The 19,617-nt window shown below is 36.6% G+C and overlaps 1 protein-coding gene across 2 annotated transcripts in view; it reads left to right on the plus strand.

Annotated features, from left to right (window-relative positions):
* PRKX (protein kinase, X-linked) overlaps positions 1 to 19,617 on the plus strand; it is a 55,316-nt gene that overhangs the window by 9,644 nt on the left and 26,055 nt on the right. For both annotated transcript variants that reach the window (XM_015277728.4, XM_040661450.2), the window contains exon 2: positions 17,926 to 18,094. In XM_015277728.4, the coding sequence (XP_015133214.2) occupies positions 17,926 to 18,094 (169 nt within the window). The remainder of the gene's footprint in view (positions 1 to 17,925; positions 18,095 to 19,617) is intronic.

Here is a 19,617-nt window from a genome sequence, read left to right on the forward strand (position 1 = left end):
TACATGATACTTTCAAAGGAGGTAATACTTCGGTAAAATCATCAGAAGTGCCCATTTTGGGTCCCCACTATTTCAGTAATTGAGTTTTGGAGTAGTTGCTCATTATGACACACCTTCTTATACAGAGTTCTTAACATTTGCTTAAATGTTGTTCTGATTGTACTGGGGACTGAGCAATCTGAAATATTTATGGTAATGACACAGCCATTACTAGAAAAGGTTCAGGGAGCTCTCTAGATTAAAGTAAAATATCTGGTTTGTATTCCTTTTCATGTCTCTCATGTAGTACTCCAGTCAGCAAATTGAACGCTTCAGGATAGTTTAGGGATATAGACTCTTCAAAAACAGGCTAAACTGGATGTAAGATTTTTACCTTGCTGATCTGCTAATTAGGATGAACTGTAATAGTTATATGGATGGCAAGTTTACAAATTAAGAGGCTGGATGCTGAGTGTATTTATGTAAAACTTGTCAGTACTGTAATAGCAGACTCCAGCCACCTCCCCCAAAATTGATGACAGACTTCTAGCCTCATCCTCTTCCCTCCAGCTTGGTATTGGCTCCTTGTGTGCAGCAGATGATAGCGTGTACAGTTTTAATTCTGCAGAGCCTGCCAGAAATAACTTCAGAGTATGCATTTTAACATTTTAGATTGTTTTCAGGAAGATTAATGGGTAAAACAACCTTCTGTGTCCCTGGGGAACTCAACAAACAATGAGGACAGCTGCTGGTCAGCTGGGATTCTAAACTGGGATTCTTGTCATCTCTTTCATGAAAATGTGTCAGGTTGCATTTGCATCCTGAATTTGTGTTCTGATGCCACTAAACTCTTCTTGATTTTTTTGTGAATTTCAAGGGCTTCTGAAGACTTCTGCCATATATTGTTATCATAGTCAGAAGTGGTGGATATAGAAGTCACACTGAATCAACAACATTGCCCTTCCTTCTTTTCTTTCTCTTTTTTTAATTTAGTTACCAGCATGCTTTTAAGCCACTTACAATAAATTAGCATTAGCAACTGTAACTGTAAAGTTTTCTCATTCCTGGATATCTTTTGAAATAGTGGAATATAATAACTTTGAAAGTATTCTATAAGTTTTCTAGAATTGCAGTTAATTTCTAATAGTTGTTTTTAAAAACTCCCTGCACCTCTTCTAGCACTTTCACCAGGAGTAGCAGTGATTCCTTGGAATTTTTCTTGAAATTTTTGCTTGCTTCCTGTTAGGTTTTGTTACTTCCTTGTTCAGAAATGCAGCTGGGAAAAAGCTTTGTGAGGCAGCGTTATTCACAAGACAGAGCCACTAGAGGCAAAGAAAGTAATTGGAATTGTAAAGAAGCTGAAAAAAAGGAACAACTCCAAGGTTAATGCAAAATATTTTAAATGAAATGAAAATACATTTCTTCCGGGGGAAAAGAGTATTTAATGTGTGTTGTATACATTCTGTCTTCCATCAGTGAAAGAGTAGAAACAAATTGGGGCATAGCCATTCTTGACACATTAAAGCCAATGAAAGCTTTCCCTTTTATGTTTTAAGCACTCATAAAATAAACTTGGCAACTCTGTCCATGACATGGGGTTGGAGCTCCGTGATCTTGAAGGTCCCTTCCAATGTAAGCTGTTCTGTGATATTATTAAACTATATCTTTGTTCTAAATGTCCAAGTGGAAAGAGTTCAACTCTTGTCTGTAATACTTAATTTAAGCTAAAAGCATATTTTGTTGGAGATGGCGATGACTGCTTTCAGTGCTGCTTACTTAGTTGGTAGGTAGGCCTACAATTTTGAGTGCTCCTGTAGCAGTCAGTTGTGATTTAGGCAGTGTGCAGCATTGTTGCTTGATTTGAGGTTGTCCTGGGAAAACAGTGCTCTCAAAATATGTGATAGGACAATTCGAGTGGGTCTTGTGCATTCTGTGGAGTAACAGTATTGCAGCATCTGAAAGCTGTTTTGAAATGGTGTCTTCCTCTGCACCCCAAAATAGTGTAGCGTGACATAATTTTGCAAGCAGGAGTTTAGCATGAAATGTACAAGTGACTGGATTGTAATTCTGTAAATGCTCAACTTGACTGACATCGATGTTAAACTGAGAAACAGGCCTTCAAAATCCTGTTTATCAAGTTTTTTTCTTTTTTCTTTTTTAATATTCATTTAGTATGAAATATAAATGAAGTATACTGTAGGTGATGTGACTTACTAGTGTATGCTTTATTTGTTGAGAGGAGACTGATTTATATGATAATATTAAGTAGAGAAACAATATTGTGAAGTGGGAAACTTGGAAGATGACTGGCTGTGTTTCTAATTAGCCAGTTCCTCAACAGCCTTGTTTTTTTTCTGATGTCTTCAGGTAAACACATTCAGCTTTAAAGCAGGAACTGGTTGCACAGTCCTTGATCTTAGAGTATGCCTGTTTCACCTTGCTTTTAAGAATTCCCTGGACACATTCCTTGGTGATAAAGCCTGCTATATAAATAATTTTCTCTTTGAGTCTTGATCTTAAATGTTTACTTGCAAATGAAGTGCTTTGAAATCATATGTGTGGAGACAATGATTCATTCCTCTATATAATTTTAAATAACTATTTTTAAATTTGTTGCCTGGTTGTTATTTATATTTTAATAGAGGCTGCTTAGTGAAAAGGGAACTACTGAAGTGAATGGGTAGTTAGAGGAGGCCGACAGACAGAAACAGTGGTGAATGCTCAGATAAAGCTATACCTTTGTTTGAGTATGTTGTAGTGGTGAATTCATTGATATCCTGAAGTTGGGTGCTCCTACCTGTAAGTGTTGCCAGTTTATAAAATACACTGAAAAACTTCTCTTTAATCTTCACATGTTTTGGCATTTAAAGTATTTGAAGGAGGGATAAATGTTTTTGCTTGCAATTGAGTGTAACAGAAATCCAGATAATCCCAGGCTGGTTGCAGTTTCTAGCTTAATTGTTTTTTCATTTTTGATAGAGAGACTCTGAGCAGTGTTATTTGAGAACAAACATAACTGTTACCTGGCCTCCCTTGTTTCTTCAAAATACAGTGCTTGAAATAAACAGTGATTTCAGTAATGGAGAAGGGAAGAAAGCATAGAGGTGCTGGAACATTTGAGGGGGATGTCAGAAGAGCAGAGGTTTTTAAGAAACAACAAAAAAAGTTTTCTTTTTTGTTTGTTTTCATTCGGAGATCCTTCTGTTGCTTAGTTGTATGAGCAACTCAGATCCTTTTCTGCGAAGACTTCTGAATAATTTATCATGCAGTACATATATAATTTTAAATAGTAGGGAACTTTTTAAACTTGACTAAAAATAACAGTATAGAGAAAGTAGGGACTTTTTAAGCATTGATGCTACTCAGTAGGATTACCACAGGTGCACAAACAGCTGATAACATTTAATTTGTATATCAAGAACGAAGATATTAGTAATTTGTGCAGCTTTCTACTCATGCTTCATTAGTACTCCATTTTGGATAGTGCAGTGCCATTTTTCCATCAGTGGTGCAGGAGGACCTCTTACTATGAAATCATAGTTTCTTCAGTCTCTGTCCTGTCTTCTGAGACTGTTAGTTGTTCCACAGCATTGTGAAATGGCGGTAACAATCCTGAAGAAGAGTGTTTTGTAGCTGAGAATCTGCTCTATCAAGTAGTGCTATCATGCTCCTTGTATCTGTTGTAGTTTCCATGGAAAGAAATAGGAGGCCTTGCTTCCAGAGTGACCTGTGCAGAACTAGTGCTTGTGCGCTATTTCTTTAATTGTAATTCCCAAATTATGAATTATATTAAAATGCTTATTCTTTAAAATGAAGAACTGAAAATGCATTTCCACTGAGAAGTGTGCTATTGTCAACTATAATTGCAAATTAGTGTATTAATAAACACTGATGCTGCCATTCTTGAGAAGTAGTTTACAAGGGTATGTCAAGTACTCTTGCCTTGAGATCTACAACTCGTGAATTTGATTAGCTGCAATTTAGTCTGTCCCATCAAAACAGTGTTGAATTTACTGTTCGCTCTCTTTACTGCAGGCTGTGATCCTCTTTTTAAATCTGTCAAGCTAGGTTCAAATAACTTATTATGAGTTTTTATGGAACAAGAGGATGAGAATGAGAGTTGAGAAGCAGACGTGGCAGTAAACAACAAAATAAATTAACCTGTGCTTGGATTAATGAGTGTATGTAAAAAAGTTAAATATTTTAAAAAACCCAGTTTGATGTATGAAGAAGGTATTCATAGGAAAGCAGTGAGAAATAGCTGAAAATTTAGAGGAAAATATTCTTATGTAGATATAAAAGCGTTATTTCAAATGTTGGACTGTTAATGAATGCGACTGTTTCGGTGACTGGAAAGCGAGAGCAAGGAAGAAGGGCTCTCTATGGGGGCTAGACGATAACTGTAACTGATAGAACTACAAACTGTGTTTCGATTAATATGATTTATCTAATAATAGTCTTCCTATTACTACTATCAGATAATACAGTTGATATCCTTTATGATCAGGCAGAATATTATGAGTTAAGTTCCTAGAAATAACTCTTCATGGCCTGGGGCGGAGACTTACTGGAACATCTCAGATGTTGATAATTGGTTTCCATGCAGTACTTTAAATGTTAGATTTTGTTCAGAGTGGAGATTCTTGAGAAAGGTGATACTAATCATGAACTGCTCATGTTTAGGTCTCAGCACTGCGACTTCGTTCTTGTCTGCTTTTCTGATGCTTTTGTCTGTTGCAGATAATGGAGAGGGGACTTGTGTTTTGTTTTGTTTTCCATTTGAGACGTGTTTTAGATTAGCCAGTGCACTTAGGATAGAGAGTTGTCCGTGTGTACTGAGTCAATGTATTTGTCCAAACAGTTGTCACAAATTGCATTTTTTAACACCTCAATTTATTATTTCTTTTTCCTTGTGTTTATATCAGTAATTCGCCACTATATTGCTTTGTACTTAGTCACCAGCAGGTTAGTGGCTAAATGCAGTCCACCATCAAGCTGAGATTCTGCAACTTGAGGTGGGTCATTGCATGTCACTGGAAGATGTAAGGATGAAATTTCATCAGCCTAAACTCACTGCATGTGAGAGGAATTAAATGGTCTTTTCTTCTCAGTGCACTGAAAAGCTGAATTTGTTTGGCAGAACTCAGAAGTGCTTCAGGTTTTATGTCCATTTGCCAATTTTAAGAAAGGATTTGTGTCAAGGTATGTGCTCCTGTAGGATTCCACTAGAGTGGGATTTTCTGTTTCCCTTCTTTTGGATTTCTGTAAATTTTTATTTATGGTGTTGTTCGAAGTCTAAAATATGAATTTGAAGGTGACTTATTCTTTCTTTTTTTTTTAATGGAAACAGTCCTTGAACAGACAGATAACATTTAAGAAAAGCCTACTTTTTAATGGCATAGAAATCATAGACAAATTTGAACAAAACTGTAACTAGAAATTACACTTGAGATCTGTATTATAAAGGATTATATGCAATTTAAAGAAGCAAGTACTGTGGTATTAGTGGGATTTAGTAGTGTTCTGTAACAGCTGCAATAGAGGTAAAAGTGAACATTCTCACACTACACATGGTGTTATATATGGTATAGGTTGGTCGTTATATTCGTAGGTCACTCTGGAAGTAATGTCTCCTGTTTATTTCTGTGGAAACTACAATAGGTAGAAGGAATACAATAGCATTGCTTGTTAGAGCAAATTCCCAGCTACAAAACACTCTTTTTCAACACAGAAAAAATGTTGTCTCCAAAATGGTGTCACCACCTTTACCTATGGATTTTTGCCAATGATGAACAAGAGCCTGTAGTAGCTTGTTGATTTGTGGGGTTACTTGAGAGATACTCAGATATCTGTCATCAAAGCAAAGTTGCATTGGAGGGAGGCTAGATGGCGGTTAAAAAAAAAAAAAGAAAGAAAGAAAAAAAAAATCAGAGGGAAAGAGATACATGCGTAAGACTGATGTAGGCAATTAGCTTTGAACTGTGGAAAGCTGGCACAGTGGCTTTTTTTCCTTTTTAGAAACTGTATGGTAGAAGCAATAAGAAATATCTGTCCACTCTGTGTGCTTCAAGTCCACACAGCAGGCTGAACTGATGTGAGAAAGTAACAAAACTTTATATGAGGTTAGATTTATGTTTTTGCATTATGTAGGAAATTATGTAGTGGTCCATACAATCCCAAGTAACAGGATAAATCTAAGCCAGCAGTCCTTTTCAGCCATTGTACTCTAGTATTTATGCTAAAGAAGACTGTTAAATTAACATTCACATGTCTTTAGTAGTGTTCTATATTAACACTAAGAATATTTACACTTCACTTTTATCAATAATAATAGTTTCTAGAGATTTTCTTTGGAAACTTCTAAATGCTTTGAGAATGGATTTCTGAGACTGGGATTTTGAAACATAATATTTGTGTTAATGCGTTTGTTCCAGTTCTGTATCAGATAGAACTTTATTTGGATATTCTAGATTTATTTCCTCTTTCTTGCATAATAGCTCCTTATATGGAGAATATTATGTTCGTTCTGGTGCCAAAGTGATTTCACCTCCTTGCTTTGGACAATGTTACATTATTTTCTGTATGGTATAGTATGAGTAAATGTGGAAAGGTAATGACCATGTGAAGTAAACTCTAGACGCCTAATGCATCTTTCTGTAGTCTCTCAGGAGTATCAGTTGATACCGTCTTAGGCATATAAACAAAGCCTTCCCTTTGAGGAACACTTTGTCCCACTTGTGAATTGCTGGTTATCTTATTAACCCTTACCTCAAAATAAATCAGTGAGTGTTCCAGACTGAATACCGAAATAGTCTTTTAGGAGAAGATTCTTTTTGACTCGCTACTTGATTTATTGTGTAAAACTAAATTTACAGAAAATAAACTACAGAGTCCCGATGACCCAATGTACTGATTATAGCTTAGATCATTTTGGTCATTTCCAGAGGGGCGTTTGTTTGCTGCAGTTACAACACTGAGTCCTTTGTGCATATGATAATATGAAAACGTGATAGTATGGTAATATGATAGTATGAAAATCTTCAGTATATCCTATTCAGAATAAAGATAGAGCTAGTTTTTTGAAAAGTGCTTAGTTGAAATCCTTTTCTATTTTTTGTCTGCATAACAGCTGAAGCGTAAGGTAAGCATTAAAATAGTTTAAAGTACCTTTGAAGACTTTTATGCTACATAAGCTTCAATAGCTTATATAAAATTGTAGACTGTATCTGTAAATAAAGACTTGCAAATTAGGCATGATTTTGCGGCATGATTTTGCTATTATTACCTGTAAAAACTGTATTTCTTTCTTGTTAATAAGTAGACATTAAACACAACATCATTATTTTAAAAAATGGTAGGTGAATGAGTTAACTTTTTTCTTTTTAATAGCACATTCATGAGATTGTGTTGTTTGTTTTGTTTTCCTTTTGACACTGCTGAAGGTTGTAGACTCAGAGAATGGTTTGGATTGGAAGAGACCTTAAAATCATTTTGTTCTAACCCCACTGCCACAGGCACGGATACCTACTAGATCAGCCCTCTGGTCATCTTTGTGGCCCTGCTACAGACCCACTTCCAAAGCTCATTGTGTTTCTCACGTGTTGTGGGTTCTAGAGCTGAACAGAGGTGGGATCTTATCAGAGCAATGCAGAGAGAGACAATCACCTCCCTCAACTTGTTAGTCATGCTTTTTTTGAGGCAACCCAAGGTAAGGTGGATCTTTAGGTCAAGTGCACATTGCTGGCTTATATTGAGTTTTTCATTGAACTCCTTCTATGTGTGATTGAAAAGAAAAATTATGTAGGTATCATTTGGCATAGTTTTGGTGACAGATATGAAGAATTTAGTGGGCTACTAATAAATTTCTTTTAAACCCTCAGATTATTTTTTTTTCCTTATACAAATTAGCATATACTGTGTTAATATTGTTTCTCTGTGTTGAAATCCTGTGTGTGCCCACCAGGCCATGTAGCCTTGAGGCTGGTAATAAAATCAGGAAATTTAATGTATCTGAATGTCACCTCTGCAGTGTGGTTGTCAAACCTACACAGGTAGAACCATTGCAGGGTTAGCAGAGGAAAATAGGTACTTTGGGTTTGTAAACTGGATACATGTAACTGCTCAACTCAGTACAGAAGTGCCTTTTTTTGCCCCTTGGGAAGGAGGTTTACCTAGTTTGTTCAAAGGCAAGCTTGTTCTATAATGAGGTGAGGTAATTCCAGCTCAAGGTGTGTGAGGAGAATGTTGATCATATGCTTATAAGATGGAGAAAGTCTTATCAGTTTGTGTTTATAGTTCAAAAGATCAGTTGCTTCTTCTACAAGATCAGCCTGCAACTTTACTATTACTGTTTCTTTGGGCTGTGGAAAGTCTTTTAATAAGTTCTCACCAGGCATGGCAGCAGGGCAAGGAGTATGACAGCCTTTGAGGACGCATCCATCATACACTGTCATGTCCAGACTCACAGAGATTATACAGGACTGTATGTTCCATTGCGGTAAACTCATATTTTTGAAAGAAGGAAGAACTCCAGTTTATCATTTTTGAAAAATGTTAGGCTTAAGGTAGAGGTGTAAGCGTGAAGAATGAACTTTGAGGCCTCAAGGCCTTAAACAACTTCTCACTGTCCAGGCTTTGTCTTCAGTATTTTTTTTGGCATCGTGAATTAGCTCCAAGTCAGTGATCTTTTTTTTTATTATTATTATTATTTTTTAAAGGAAGTTAAAGAAAAAAAAATTGAGGGGAAACAAACGTTGATCTTTAATTATTTTTTTTTAAAGTGCCAAATGTGGGTACTGACCAACAGTGAACTTTATTTTTGGTTCTGCTTTGGTAGGATTTTCTTTCTGAATATTAATGCATCTTGACTTCAACCTGGCCTTTTTAGTTAAGTCTCAGTTTCTCAGTTTTGCTCATATTTAAACATATACACCTGCAAGTGTGTTTCTGCACAAAGATCTTCTATGCTTGATTCTGTAGTAACACACAACACAGCATATCCTATGGTATCTTGAACCTTGTATTTTGCTATTTAGTTATTTCCTGAGATGTTCAATGAAGGTGCTGATAATTTAAATAAAAGTCTCTGATCTGTCTACAGAATTTATTCTTCAATGTTATACTTTAAAAACATTCTAGAAATACCACAGTAAATAGTGGATAGATATTTTTAAAAGTCTTCTAAAATACAGATTTTGTGTACTATGTGAAATGTCCCACTTGATTTTCTTCTCTTTTAGCACTACTTTGCATGAAGATTGAAGTGAAATGTAATTGAAGTGACTATTATAAGAGGTAACAGTCCCTCAGAGGCTTCTGTCCAGTGTTGGTCAAGTACAAAGAATGTGACTTTTTTTACATTCATTTAGCAATAATAAACCTCTGTACTTCAGAAAGATATTTTCCATTTGATTTTTAGAAGGGCAGTCAAGGGTATTAAGCCTAATACTTTCTTTGAATTAATGTGGGAATGACGTGCACCAAGTAGTTCTTCTGGAAAGAAAAACAAAAAAAAAAACAAAAAAAAAAAAAAAAGAAAGGTATCTGCAACATCAATTGTGGGATAGACCAAAATACACTGATTATGTAAAAAAAATAATAAATCCTGTAAATCTTAGAAGGTTGTAGAGGTGTATATTTGGGGTCTGAAAAGGAAAGTGGCTAAGCAGGTGTTAGATACTAAGTACCAGTATTTAGCTTTTCATAATTTAAATGATGCTGCTGTAAAAATTTGGACATATGGTGTTTCATGTAACCCTGACATTTATCAGATGCCATGCAACTTCAATTTCTGTGGAATGAGGTGACTCTTCAAATCCTTCTTGGGTTATTGTATTCCTAAGCCTTTTTTTTTTTTCTTTTGTCTCCAAAATGTTAACTTTTATTTGGTGAAAACATATTTTTGGGGAACAGCTGATTTCTTTAGATTGGTCAGCTTTATTTAATTGTTTTCCATTTTTTTGTGGGTACATAAAGTAATTTACCATCGACATATAGAAGCTAATAGGTTTGACTACAGCAGTTGACAGAACAAAAGCTACTGGAACAATTTATTAAGTGCCTGAACTGTGCTGTATCTTCTACATAGGCACTGTTTTAAATGTTCAAGACAATGACAGCTCCCATTAGTTAGAAGTGCTTGAAAAAGTCCCTGACCTAGTGACAAATAAAACACTTCAGATTTGTTTTAATGTAAAAACAAGCTAAATATCTCCATGCAGAATGTCAGTAAAGCAACTGAACAGATCAATCATGTACACAATGTGACAATGTGAAGAAGATAATGATGAGAAAGCCTTAATGTCATTTTAGATAAAGATTTGCGTGTGAGAATGTGCAACAAAGCTTTTGTGTATGTGATTTTTGTGTGTTCTCACACATGTTTTACTCAAAATCTCTATTTTTGCATTCATTGGGAGGGAAAAAATCACTGGAAAGCAATTCTAGTTCATCAGAATAAGTGAAAAACTGAGTATTAATGATTTACAAGAATTCATTCTTTATCATAGTTTCATAGAGTAGCCTGGGTTGAAAAGGACTATAATGATCATCGTTTCAATCCCCCTGCTATGTGCAGAGTTGCCAACCAGTAGACCAGGCTGCCCAGAGCCACATCCAGCCTGGCCTTGAATGCTTCCAGGGATGGGGCATCCACAGCCTCCTTGGGCAACCTGTTCCAGTGCATCACCACACACTGAGTGAAAAAACTTCCTCCTAATATCCAACCTAAACCTCCCCTGTCTCAGTTTAAAACCATCCTCCCTTGTCCTATCAGAGGTAAATTTCAAGTATTCTTTCTTCACAGCAAAATAGGATTTAGTTCCTTTTGGCTTGAACTAACTCTGGGACATTGAGTTCAAAACTTTTTTAATTTAGTACTAATCCCAGTTTAGGGGGTGGGAGGTACATATTCACAAGAGCAGATGCAAAATTAAACAGTATCTGGAGAGAGATTAGGATTCATCATTTTGAGTTATATTATAAATGTAGATTGAAACTCTTTACTAATACCATGAATCATGGAATCAGAGAGAGCATTCAGAGGAGGGCTACAAAGATGGTGAAGGGTGTAGGGGGCAAGACCTACAAGGAGTGGCTGAGGTCCCTCCGGTCCCTCCATGTGCTCAGCGCTGAGCAGAGGAGCTGAGGGGAGGCCTCATAGCTGCTGCAGCTCCTTACAGGGAGCCGAGGGGCAGCTCTGAGCTCTGCTCTCTGTGACAGCGACAGGGCCCGAGGGAACGGCATGGAGCTGTCAGGGGAGGGGCAGCTTCTGGGTTAGGGAAAGGGTTGTGGGAGTGGAACGGGCTGCCCAGGGCAGTGGGCATGGCCCCAAGCTGTTGTATTTCAAGGAGTGTCTGGATGATGCTGTCAGGCATAGGGTTTGAATTTTGGGTAGTTCTTTGTGGAGCCAGGAATTGGACTTCGTGGTCTTTGTGGGTTCCTTCCAACTAAGAATATTCTGTAATTCTGTTCTGAAATAGCAGGGGCTCATACACAATGAAGAGAAAGAAGAAATATCCAAATATTCTGATAATTTAGTTTAAAAACACCCAGATATTTATAGTATTTTCAGAGATACCCATCAGATTGTGAGCCAGAAAAAAAACAATTTATCTGGAATTAGAAAATAACTCCTGCCATGGTTGTTCTGTTAAATTGTTCTTGAAATCAAGAACATGCCTCAAAACTGTTTGGAAAAACAGGAAGCTTGACTGGTATGTTTTAATTCACGTGGTGATTCCTGATGATTCTTAATTCAAAAAGAATTAAATTAATGATTCAGCACCAGGAGTTACAGACGTTATTGCTTAGTATTCTTCTCTGACATATCAAATCTTGCTGGAAATTGAAAATAGGCTAAGCCAAGTTCAGTAATGTTATGTACAGTTATAGTTTTGCGTTGTTGCAGACTCTCTTTGTACACAGTAAGAAAGAACTGAGACATATGCAGGACCTTTGAAATTTGGAAGCAGGAAAGAAGTGGACTTTTCTTTTTCCTTCCCTTTCCCTTTCCTTTTTTTGCAGGACAAGCAGGAGCTGTGAATCTTTTGAGTCGAGCACAGGAGCAAGGCTGTATTAAGAACATGCATTGATTTCTTTTCAACTTGAGATAAAGAATTGATGATACTGAGCTTTGAGTTGAAAAGTGGCTTGACAAAGGGATGAATCCAAAATAGAAGTAAGAAAAGATCACACTGGAACAGCACTTCTAGTGGTATCTCTGGGGCAAGTACTGTTCTATCCTGCAAAAAGTGGTGATCTCACCAGGAATGTAGAGGGCAGTTTTTTTTCTGTCTAGTGTCTTATGTTGTTGCTAAGTACAAAACATGCTCTTGTTCCAATTAGTTCCTACTGGAAACTGAGAAATAGTACAGTGGATGAATGAACAAAGTCATGGAACTCTGGCAAAGCTGTGTGTGGAAAACACTGCATGAGGCAGTTTGGTCCCGTTTTCTATGCTGTTAAGCTCTTAGACACTTGATAACTGAAGGATATACAAAAGCTTTGGAAAAGGTATTGCATAACAGTCACTTATTTAATAACATGACATAGAACAATATGCAGCATATGAAACCTCTAAATTTCTTTCTTTCTCTGTTGTGTTCTTTACGTGTAGGTCAGAACTCTCTAGGAAGGTGGAGGTATAGGGTGCTGGTTATGAAGAGCAGCCCATAGTTGCTTTGTGGTACAATATGAAGACTTTGGGCATGTTGAGTCTGCAAGCCGTTTTGACTTGATACTGGTCTGTGTGTTGAATAAGTTGAACAAAACTGATGTCCAGAATCCTCGTCTTGTGTTACTTTGCTTATCTGTTGTAGAAGTCCACAGCTGCTTGTGTCATATGATTTTCCCCTTCTTTCTCTAAAATATTTAATCTTCTGATTAGCTTGGGCAGGCTCCTCTCCTTTGCTGTGTTCTTTCTTCCCCTTCTTTGTCAAGAATAATGAAAGCCGCCTCTGCCTTTTAAGATGTGTATTGCTAGACTGTTGAAGTTCTATCAGAAGAGAATACAAATTAAGGAGCAGACAGATTCGACACTGAGTAGTAAGAGTGTAATCTGATACAGTTTGCCTACTTTATCTCTGAAATTCAGCAGAATTGTCTGTCTTGTTTGTAGCTACCAAGAAGGACTAATACATGGCATGGTATGAAGTGGTTATCATAACTGTAATAACTGTAAACAACAAATGCGTCTGATGGTTTCTGTAGGCATCTGTGGAAATGAGGACTAGCCCCTTTGGGGCTCAGAAAGCAGCCCTCAGGGCTGTGGAGCTCACTTGACCTAATTTATTCTTTGTTAAAACAGATGGTATCTATCGGAGCAGGGCAAACTTATTTTTAAGAAAGAACTGGGGATTGAAAGAGTGGGAAGTTGGAACAGTTGAGCCTAATTAATGGGGGCAAACAAAGAGGCAAACTGAGCATTAAATCAGTCGTATACATCAATAGCAAAATAGTCAGTGCATGACTAGTCACTCTTTTATATCAGTTGATCTAAAGTTGCAGGATTGGTTTTCCATGCATCAGACCTGAGATTGAATCAGAAAAATTCCCACCTTTGCTGCTGTTTTCTACCAGATTTCAAAGAGAGCAAAATCCTGTATGTTCTTTTGGGTAATGTTAGGGAATCCAGCTTGCTTTATGTGACTGAGAGTGCTCATTTTGCGTTTGATACCCAGGTCAAGCTGGTCCCCAGCAGTATTTGCCCTCCTCCCTTTTTGTGTGTTTAACAAGAGAAGGTTACTTAATTGAGAAGATTGTTGACATTCCTTCAAGTTCTGCAACCACATTAAATTTGCAAAGAGGATCCAAAAAATTTATTGTTTCTGTTGTAAACAGATTATACTGGATTAGTGGTTAGCATTTTGCATGCTTGTTCTGTTGATTCCTTTTGACCTGAAAATTTTGGAATTGTGTTGCATGCTGCAGATAGCACGAGCACTCTACATTGCTTTTGTTACTGCTAGCCAGAAACCTCTGTTTGCTATATGCCTTCAAGGAGAGATGGGGTCTCATCTAGAATGATACAGTTTGTGAAATTCTCTTGTTTTGAACTGAACATTAAGTAAAAGTCAGTCGAATATTGTCCAAATGTGTAAACACCCTATTTCCTTTCATAGCTATATGTAAGGTGTTCGAGGACTGGATGTTAAAATGTAATTTTAAGGTGTGTTTTCTTATCTATCATAAAGGGTGAAATTTAGTCTGTTCAAAATACCTGAGCTTTGGGGAAATCAGGACAAAAAAATTGCACAAGCATTAACAGAAGTTGTTCCATGACCTTAGTGTCTCCTTCCTGGAGGGCACGAGGCAGTGGTGCTTTGACACAAGACAAGTAACCATGCCTTTTTCTGCTTCATAGTACTTTCTCTTGGTTCTATGGCTGCTGAGCCTCCATTTTACCCGCAGCCATTTCACTGCTTCAATTTGTTAGTCTTTTTGCCATATATGTGCTTGTGGTAGTGTGTAAAAGCAGAAATGAAATTATATTTCTGTACATTTATACTGCTCTTGTCTTTTGGTTTCTGCAAATTCTCCTGCCATACGATTCTTATTAATGACACACAATGGGTTTTTTTTTTTTTGCTTGACGTAAATATGTAGTATCGTTTACCCTTTTTTTTCTCTAAGAAGAAGAGTTTGAGTGAAGAGGTTAGGGTGTAAGCAGTCGTCAGTTGAAATTGCAGAACATCACTGTTGCTTTTTTTTTTGGGTTTTGAGTGTGTATATTGTTTGTCAAAAGTGCTGGAAGGGTGCTAGTTGTGTCTGGATACTATCACTAGCAACTGATGTAGGTGTAACAGATCTTCTCAGAAGACCTGAATGGGAGAAAATTCATATCACAAGAAGAGATACCTAAAAACAGATGCTGGACAACTTATTGGTCTGTTGAGTTAACCTGTTGAGGGGTTCTGGGTTGTCATCTTGATTTCCATACTGGCTTGGAGTCAGGCTAAAGATGCTTGAAGGAAGTCTGCATGCAGCCAGTCTAAGAATGAGACTGGTTCGGGAGGTTGTAGGCTCTTGCTCACCTGTGTGGCCTCCTGCTTTACCCCCAGGCTCTCTGGGTGAGGTTTTGCCACTCATCTGTTATTGCGTGCCAGGCTCTGCAGCTCCTGGCAGGAAGGCTTTTAAAGAGGCCATGTTTCCGAAGTTAAATGAGTCTCTTGCAGATCCTGCTGTAAAAATAGTGGAACATAGCATTGATATCAGTATTTGTGAGCACCATTGTTTTTATTATTAGACTAATAGCAGAGTGAAAATAAAACATTCTAAAATAAAAATTTCTTGGGCATACAAGAAGTCATGAAACAGGAGGGCATTAAAAACCACTGGCTTTCCACCCGAATATGTTTGTGCAAGATGTCTATTGAAACAGGTACCAAAACATATACGAAAACTGCATTTTCTCATACAGTAGCTACTGTTACTTTCCCTTAGACAGCATTTGGAAGTCTTTAATTTTTAAGGCGATTTTTAGTTTTGATGTGTAATATAACTGTAGTTATTCTTGACAGTCTTCTTCAAGATAGTTGAACTTTCATTTCAGCTCCTAATTCTGAAATGACCAAAGCTATTTATTTTCATGTATGCGTCCAATAAAGATGTAAATAATAAGTATTTAAGTCTGGACAGATGGCCATACTTGGATGTTCTGTTTGTTTTTTTATGGTGGTATTTTTTTGTTTTGTTTCCTGCATAAGCTCATCCACATGAAAATGAGATTGTTTACAGTTAGTCATGCAATGTGACTGCATTGCTAAGGGATTTAATTGCATGATAAATTTTCCAGAGTAACCTGGTGTCTTACTTTGATATAACAGCAAACATTGTCTGAGACCTGTTTACAGTTTTTGTGGTTAAAGAGCTGTAATTGAGGACAGGTGGGAATATGTGTTTGTTAGTTCTTTCTGTTTTGGGTGTTTGTTTTCTGTTTTTGTTTTTTTTTAAAGAAGTTGTGATTATAATCTTTTGGACGACTGTAATCCTTGGTGAGTTTGTATAGTGAGAAATTTTATCTTGAAAGCTGGTTTTGAAAGCCGTATTGGTAGTGGAATTGCGTGTTTTGTAAAACTGAATTGCTGAAGTTGTTAGTTCCTGGTTTATGATATGAGTATTTTGTTCTGGTTTTAGTAAATGCCGTGCTCTTAAACAAAAATATAAGTGACTGAAAAGAAAAAAATAAAATGTAAATGTTTTAAGGAAGTACATATGATGAGAACAAACACTGGGGGTGGGGGTGAAACAAACCATGAGTTTCCTGAATTTACTATAGGCAAAAGTTCTTGGGTTTTGTTTTTTTCTTTTTTCCCCTCTTTTTTCTCGTCTCTGTAATGCAGATTTTTTTTTCTCCCATCCTTCCCCTTTCCATGTACATATTCATCCTCTTCCCTCGCTACACGTCATAGGAAGTTTCCTTGTAGGTTAGGGTGATCATCAACCCACTCTGCAGTCAGCTGACGTACCAGCTCATGACTCTGCAACAGGTCGCTGGGCTGCCTTCCTACAGTGTGTGCGAGGCAGTAATTGTGAGCAGAAGTACAAAATTCTGACAACCTTGGAAGGGACTTCTGAAGAAGGGAGTGGCCCTTTATAAATCAGGACAATTGGCTTGAATGCCAAGTGTCTCTCATTTTGTGGGAAGTACTTCTGTCAGAGGAAAGAATTTAAAAATCTGCTGCACTGTTCTACTGGAACCTACATGACATTGTTTAATGAAAATAAAACAATGAGCAACCAGCCACCCAGAAGGCTAAAATGGGAGTTCATCTTGAGATTTGTAACGCTGTGCTGCTCACGAATAGAAGTGTGGCTGAACATAATAGTTTTAAATCTGCTTTCTCTGAAATAATAGTTCAGTTCTGTATAATTATCTTGAGTGCAAAGCATTTAAAGGGAACTTAAATAATTGCTGTGTTGCCTGGTGAGAAATGCATAGTACATTATTAAAAACAATATGTTTTGGACTGGCTTTTATTTGCCTTTTACATTTTTAGAAGGAATGGAGAAGGGAATGCATTAACTACCAAAAAAAAAAAAAAAAAAGAGAGAGAGGTGTCTGAAATCTTCTGCTAACAGGCAGTATAGCAGTGCTGCACTACAAGGAGATCTTATTGGTATTTATAAGTGAGCAACTTCTAAGCCTTTTTTCCAATCACATACTGAATCATTTCACTGCTCTGTACGTATTTAAGGAAAGACTCTCCTTACCTGAATATTTGCTGTTTTCAGTCAATGAAGTATTGGTAGATTAATATTTTGTATTGTTTTTGTTATCTATTTTGTATATTCTTCTGTGTTGTGAGTTCGTACGTTTTAAACACCATTTTAGCTATCTGGCTTTACTAAATAAGCTGTGGAAGGTTAAATTTGTTATTTTTACTGAGTAAATGTTAAGCCTGTTACAGTTCTTGCTCAGTGATGATTTTTTCCCTCTATGTAGTACACCGTGTATATATGTAATTGACATGACTTTCCCATTCCAATCTCAATTAAAATAGATCTCTAAAATTTAGGAGAATGTTTCCCTGCCGTTCTTCAGTACTTTAGAACAGTTTTGCATGTTTGCTTTCTTTTGGTTCCATTTGAATTTACTGTATTACATATCAATTTTTTTTTATAGATTTTCTTTAGTCTTTCCGAGGACCACTTCTCTTCTTGACAAGAAATGCATCTAGTATTTATCTGAAGAGTGCCAATATCCCAATACTGTTACTTTTATTAAAACATTATCACTGAAATTTGACAAATCTTTCCCTTACCCTCCCCCCAAAAATGCTATGTGGGAACAGCCAATTAAATGTAATGTTGAGGGGGAGAAAAAGTAAATAAATAAATAAATAGAGATCCTATGTTTTTAAACTCAGCAAATTGTCTTGGCTTTTTTTTTTTTTTCCCCTTCATAAGTTGATATTTTGTTTTTTTTTTTTTCCTTCAATTTTTCAGGCACAGGTACATTTGGGCGTGTTCACCTGGTGAAGGAAAAAATGGGAAAGCATTACTTCGCACTGAAAGTAATGAGCATTCCAGATGTCATTCGACTGAAGCAAGAGCAGCACGTGCACAATGAAAAGTCAGTTTTGAAAGAGGTCAATCACCCATTTTTGATCAGATTGTAAGTGGAATTGCTTTTTCTCACTTTGCAGTTAAACTAATGCATTTAAAGCTAAGTGTTCCAGAGTCTTATTACAAACTCTTATATAAACAAACACCAAATGTTTAATTTCTGTGAAGTAATCTAAAGTAAGACTTCGTACTAAAATAGTGTGGAAGAATCAGGAATATAAAATAAGGATCACAATTTAAACATCTAAGCAATAATTTATTAGAAGTTTTATTTTTATGCTGTTTCTGTAGTAGATTCTTTTTTTTCAAATTACAGTAGAGATTTTCTTAAGGGACGAACAAATATAATTGAAGAAAGGTTAACCTTAGCTTATCAAATTGAGAGCTATAGTAATTCTTCATGTTAGAATGGTGAGAAAACAATTTCTATGTATATATTTACTGTCAATATATTGATGAAGATACAGTTAGATTTAAGTATATCTTTTGAAAACTTTTCTGACCTTCTTTCATTGTTTAGGTCATAGCAGTGCTTCTTATTCTTTATTATTCCCATATTTGAGGTATAATTATGGTACTAATACAAATTAAACAGTTAATAGAGAAAATACTTTTTTGTAGTTCAGGTCTAATAATTTTATTGATCTCTTTTATTAATGAGAGAAACATTACACACTTCCCCTATTCAGTCTTTTTTAATTGGATAACTAAACGTGTGGGTAATTGTACGGTTAATTTCCATTTTCTCATTCATGGATGCAGGGCCATTGACCAAGATTTGTTTTGCATTTATCTGCCTTAACTGCTTTTACTAACATGAGACAGCGTTAGGTTTAGTTAATCTCTAAGCAAAGGGAGTGCAGCCTCCTTCAGGGCTGAGAATGCATCAGAGAGAAGACGCAAAAGCATGATAATCATGCTCTTGTTGTGTGGAAAAAGCCCTGCAGGAGGAGACTTTTTCCCTTGTGTGCTATTGCTTTTTCCAGCACAGTGGTGTTATTAGTTTCTAGCCAGTGTTCACAAATCCTGCATGTGTGTTAATATCAGTGAAATGAGTTCTAGGGTATGTAGCATTTGATATGCATGTACAAAAGCGAGTTGGAGAGGCTAAGAATGCATCTGGTTAAACTGGTTAAAGTATGGACAGAACAGGAGTAACAGGATTTTACGTGTAGACTTATGTACATGTATAAATTCTGTTTAAGGAAGAGAGAGGGAAGAATGCTGCACAGCTCTAGAAGCACAGATTTACAAGTGTGGGAACAGGAAAACTTGTGTGAAAAGTCAGACAGGATCATGAGGATTGATGACCCCACAGAAGCAGTGGTCAGAAATGCAAATGGACAAGTTTTCTTGGATTTCATTCTTGCCTTCTTTACAAAATGTCAGGTTTTAAAGCTCCAAGAAAGGGATGCAAGTCAAATGGAAGTTCACTTATGACAAACAGTTGCCTTGCACACGTCTTTCAGCTCTCTTCCTTTTTTATTTTTTTTTTCCTGTGGACGTGCTGTGTGTGATGCTGCATGAACTGTGCTTTTTTTTTTTTGGTCTCTGTCCCTCGGCAAAAGAGAT

This window comes from Gallus gallus, chromosome 1 (genome assembly GCF_016699485.2).
Source record: "Gallus gallus isolate bGalGal1 chromosome 1, bGalGal1.mat.broiler.GRCg7b, whole genome shotgun sequence".
NCBI classification, from domain to species: domain Eukaryota; kingdom Metazoa; phylum Chordata; class Aves; order Galliformes; family Phasianidae; genus Gallus; species Gallus gallus.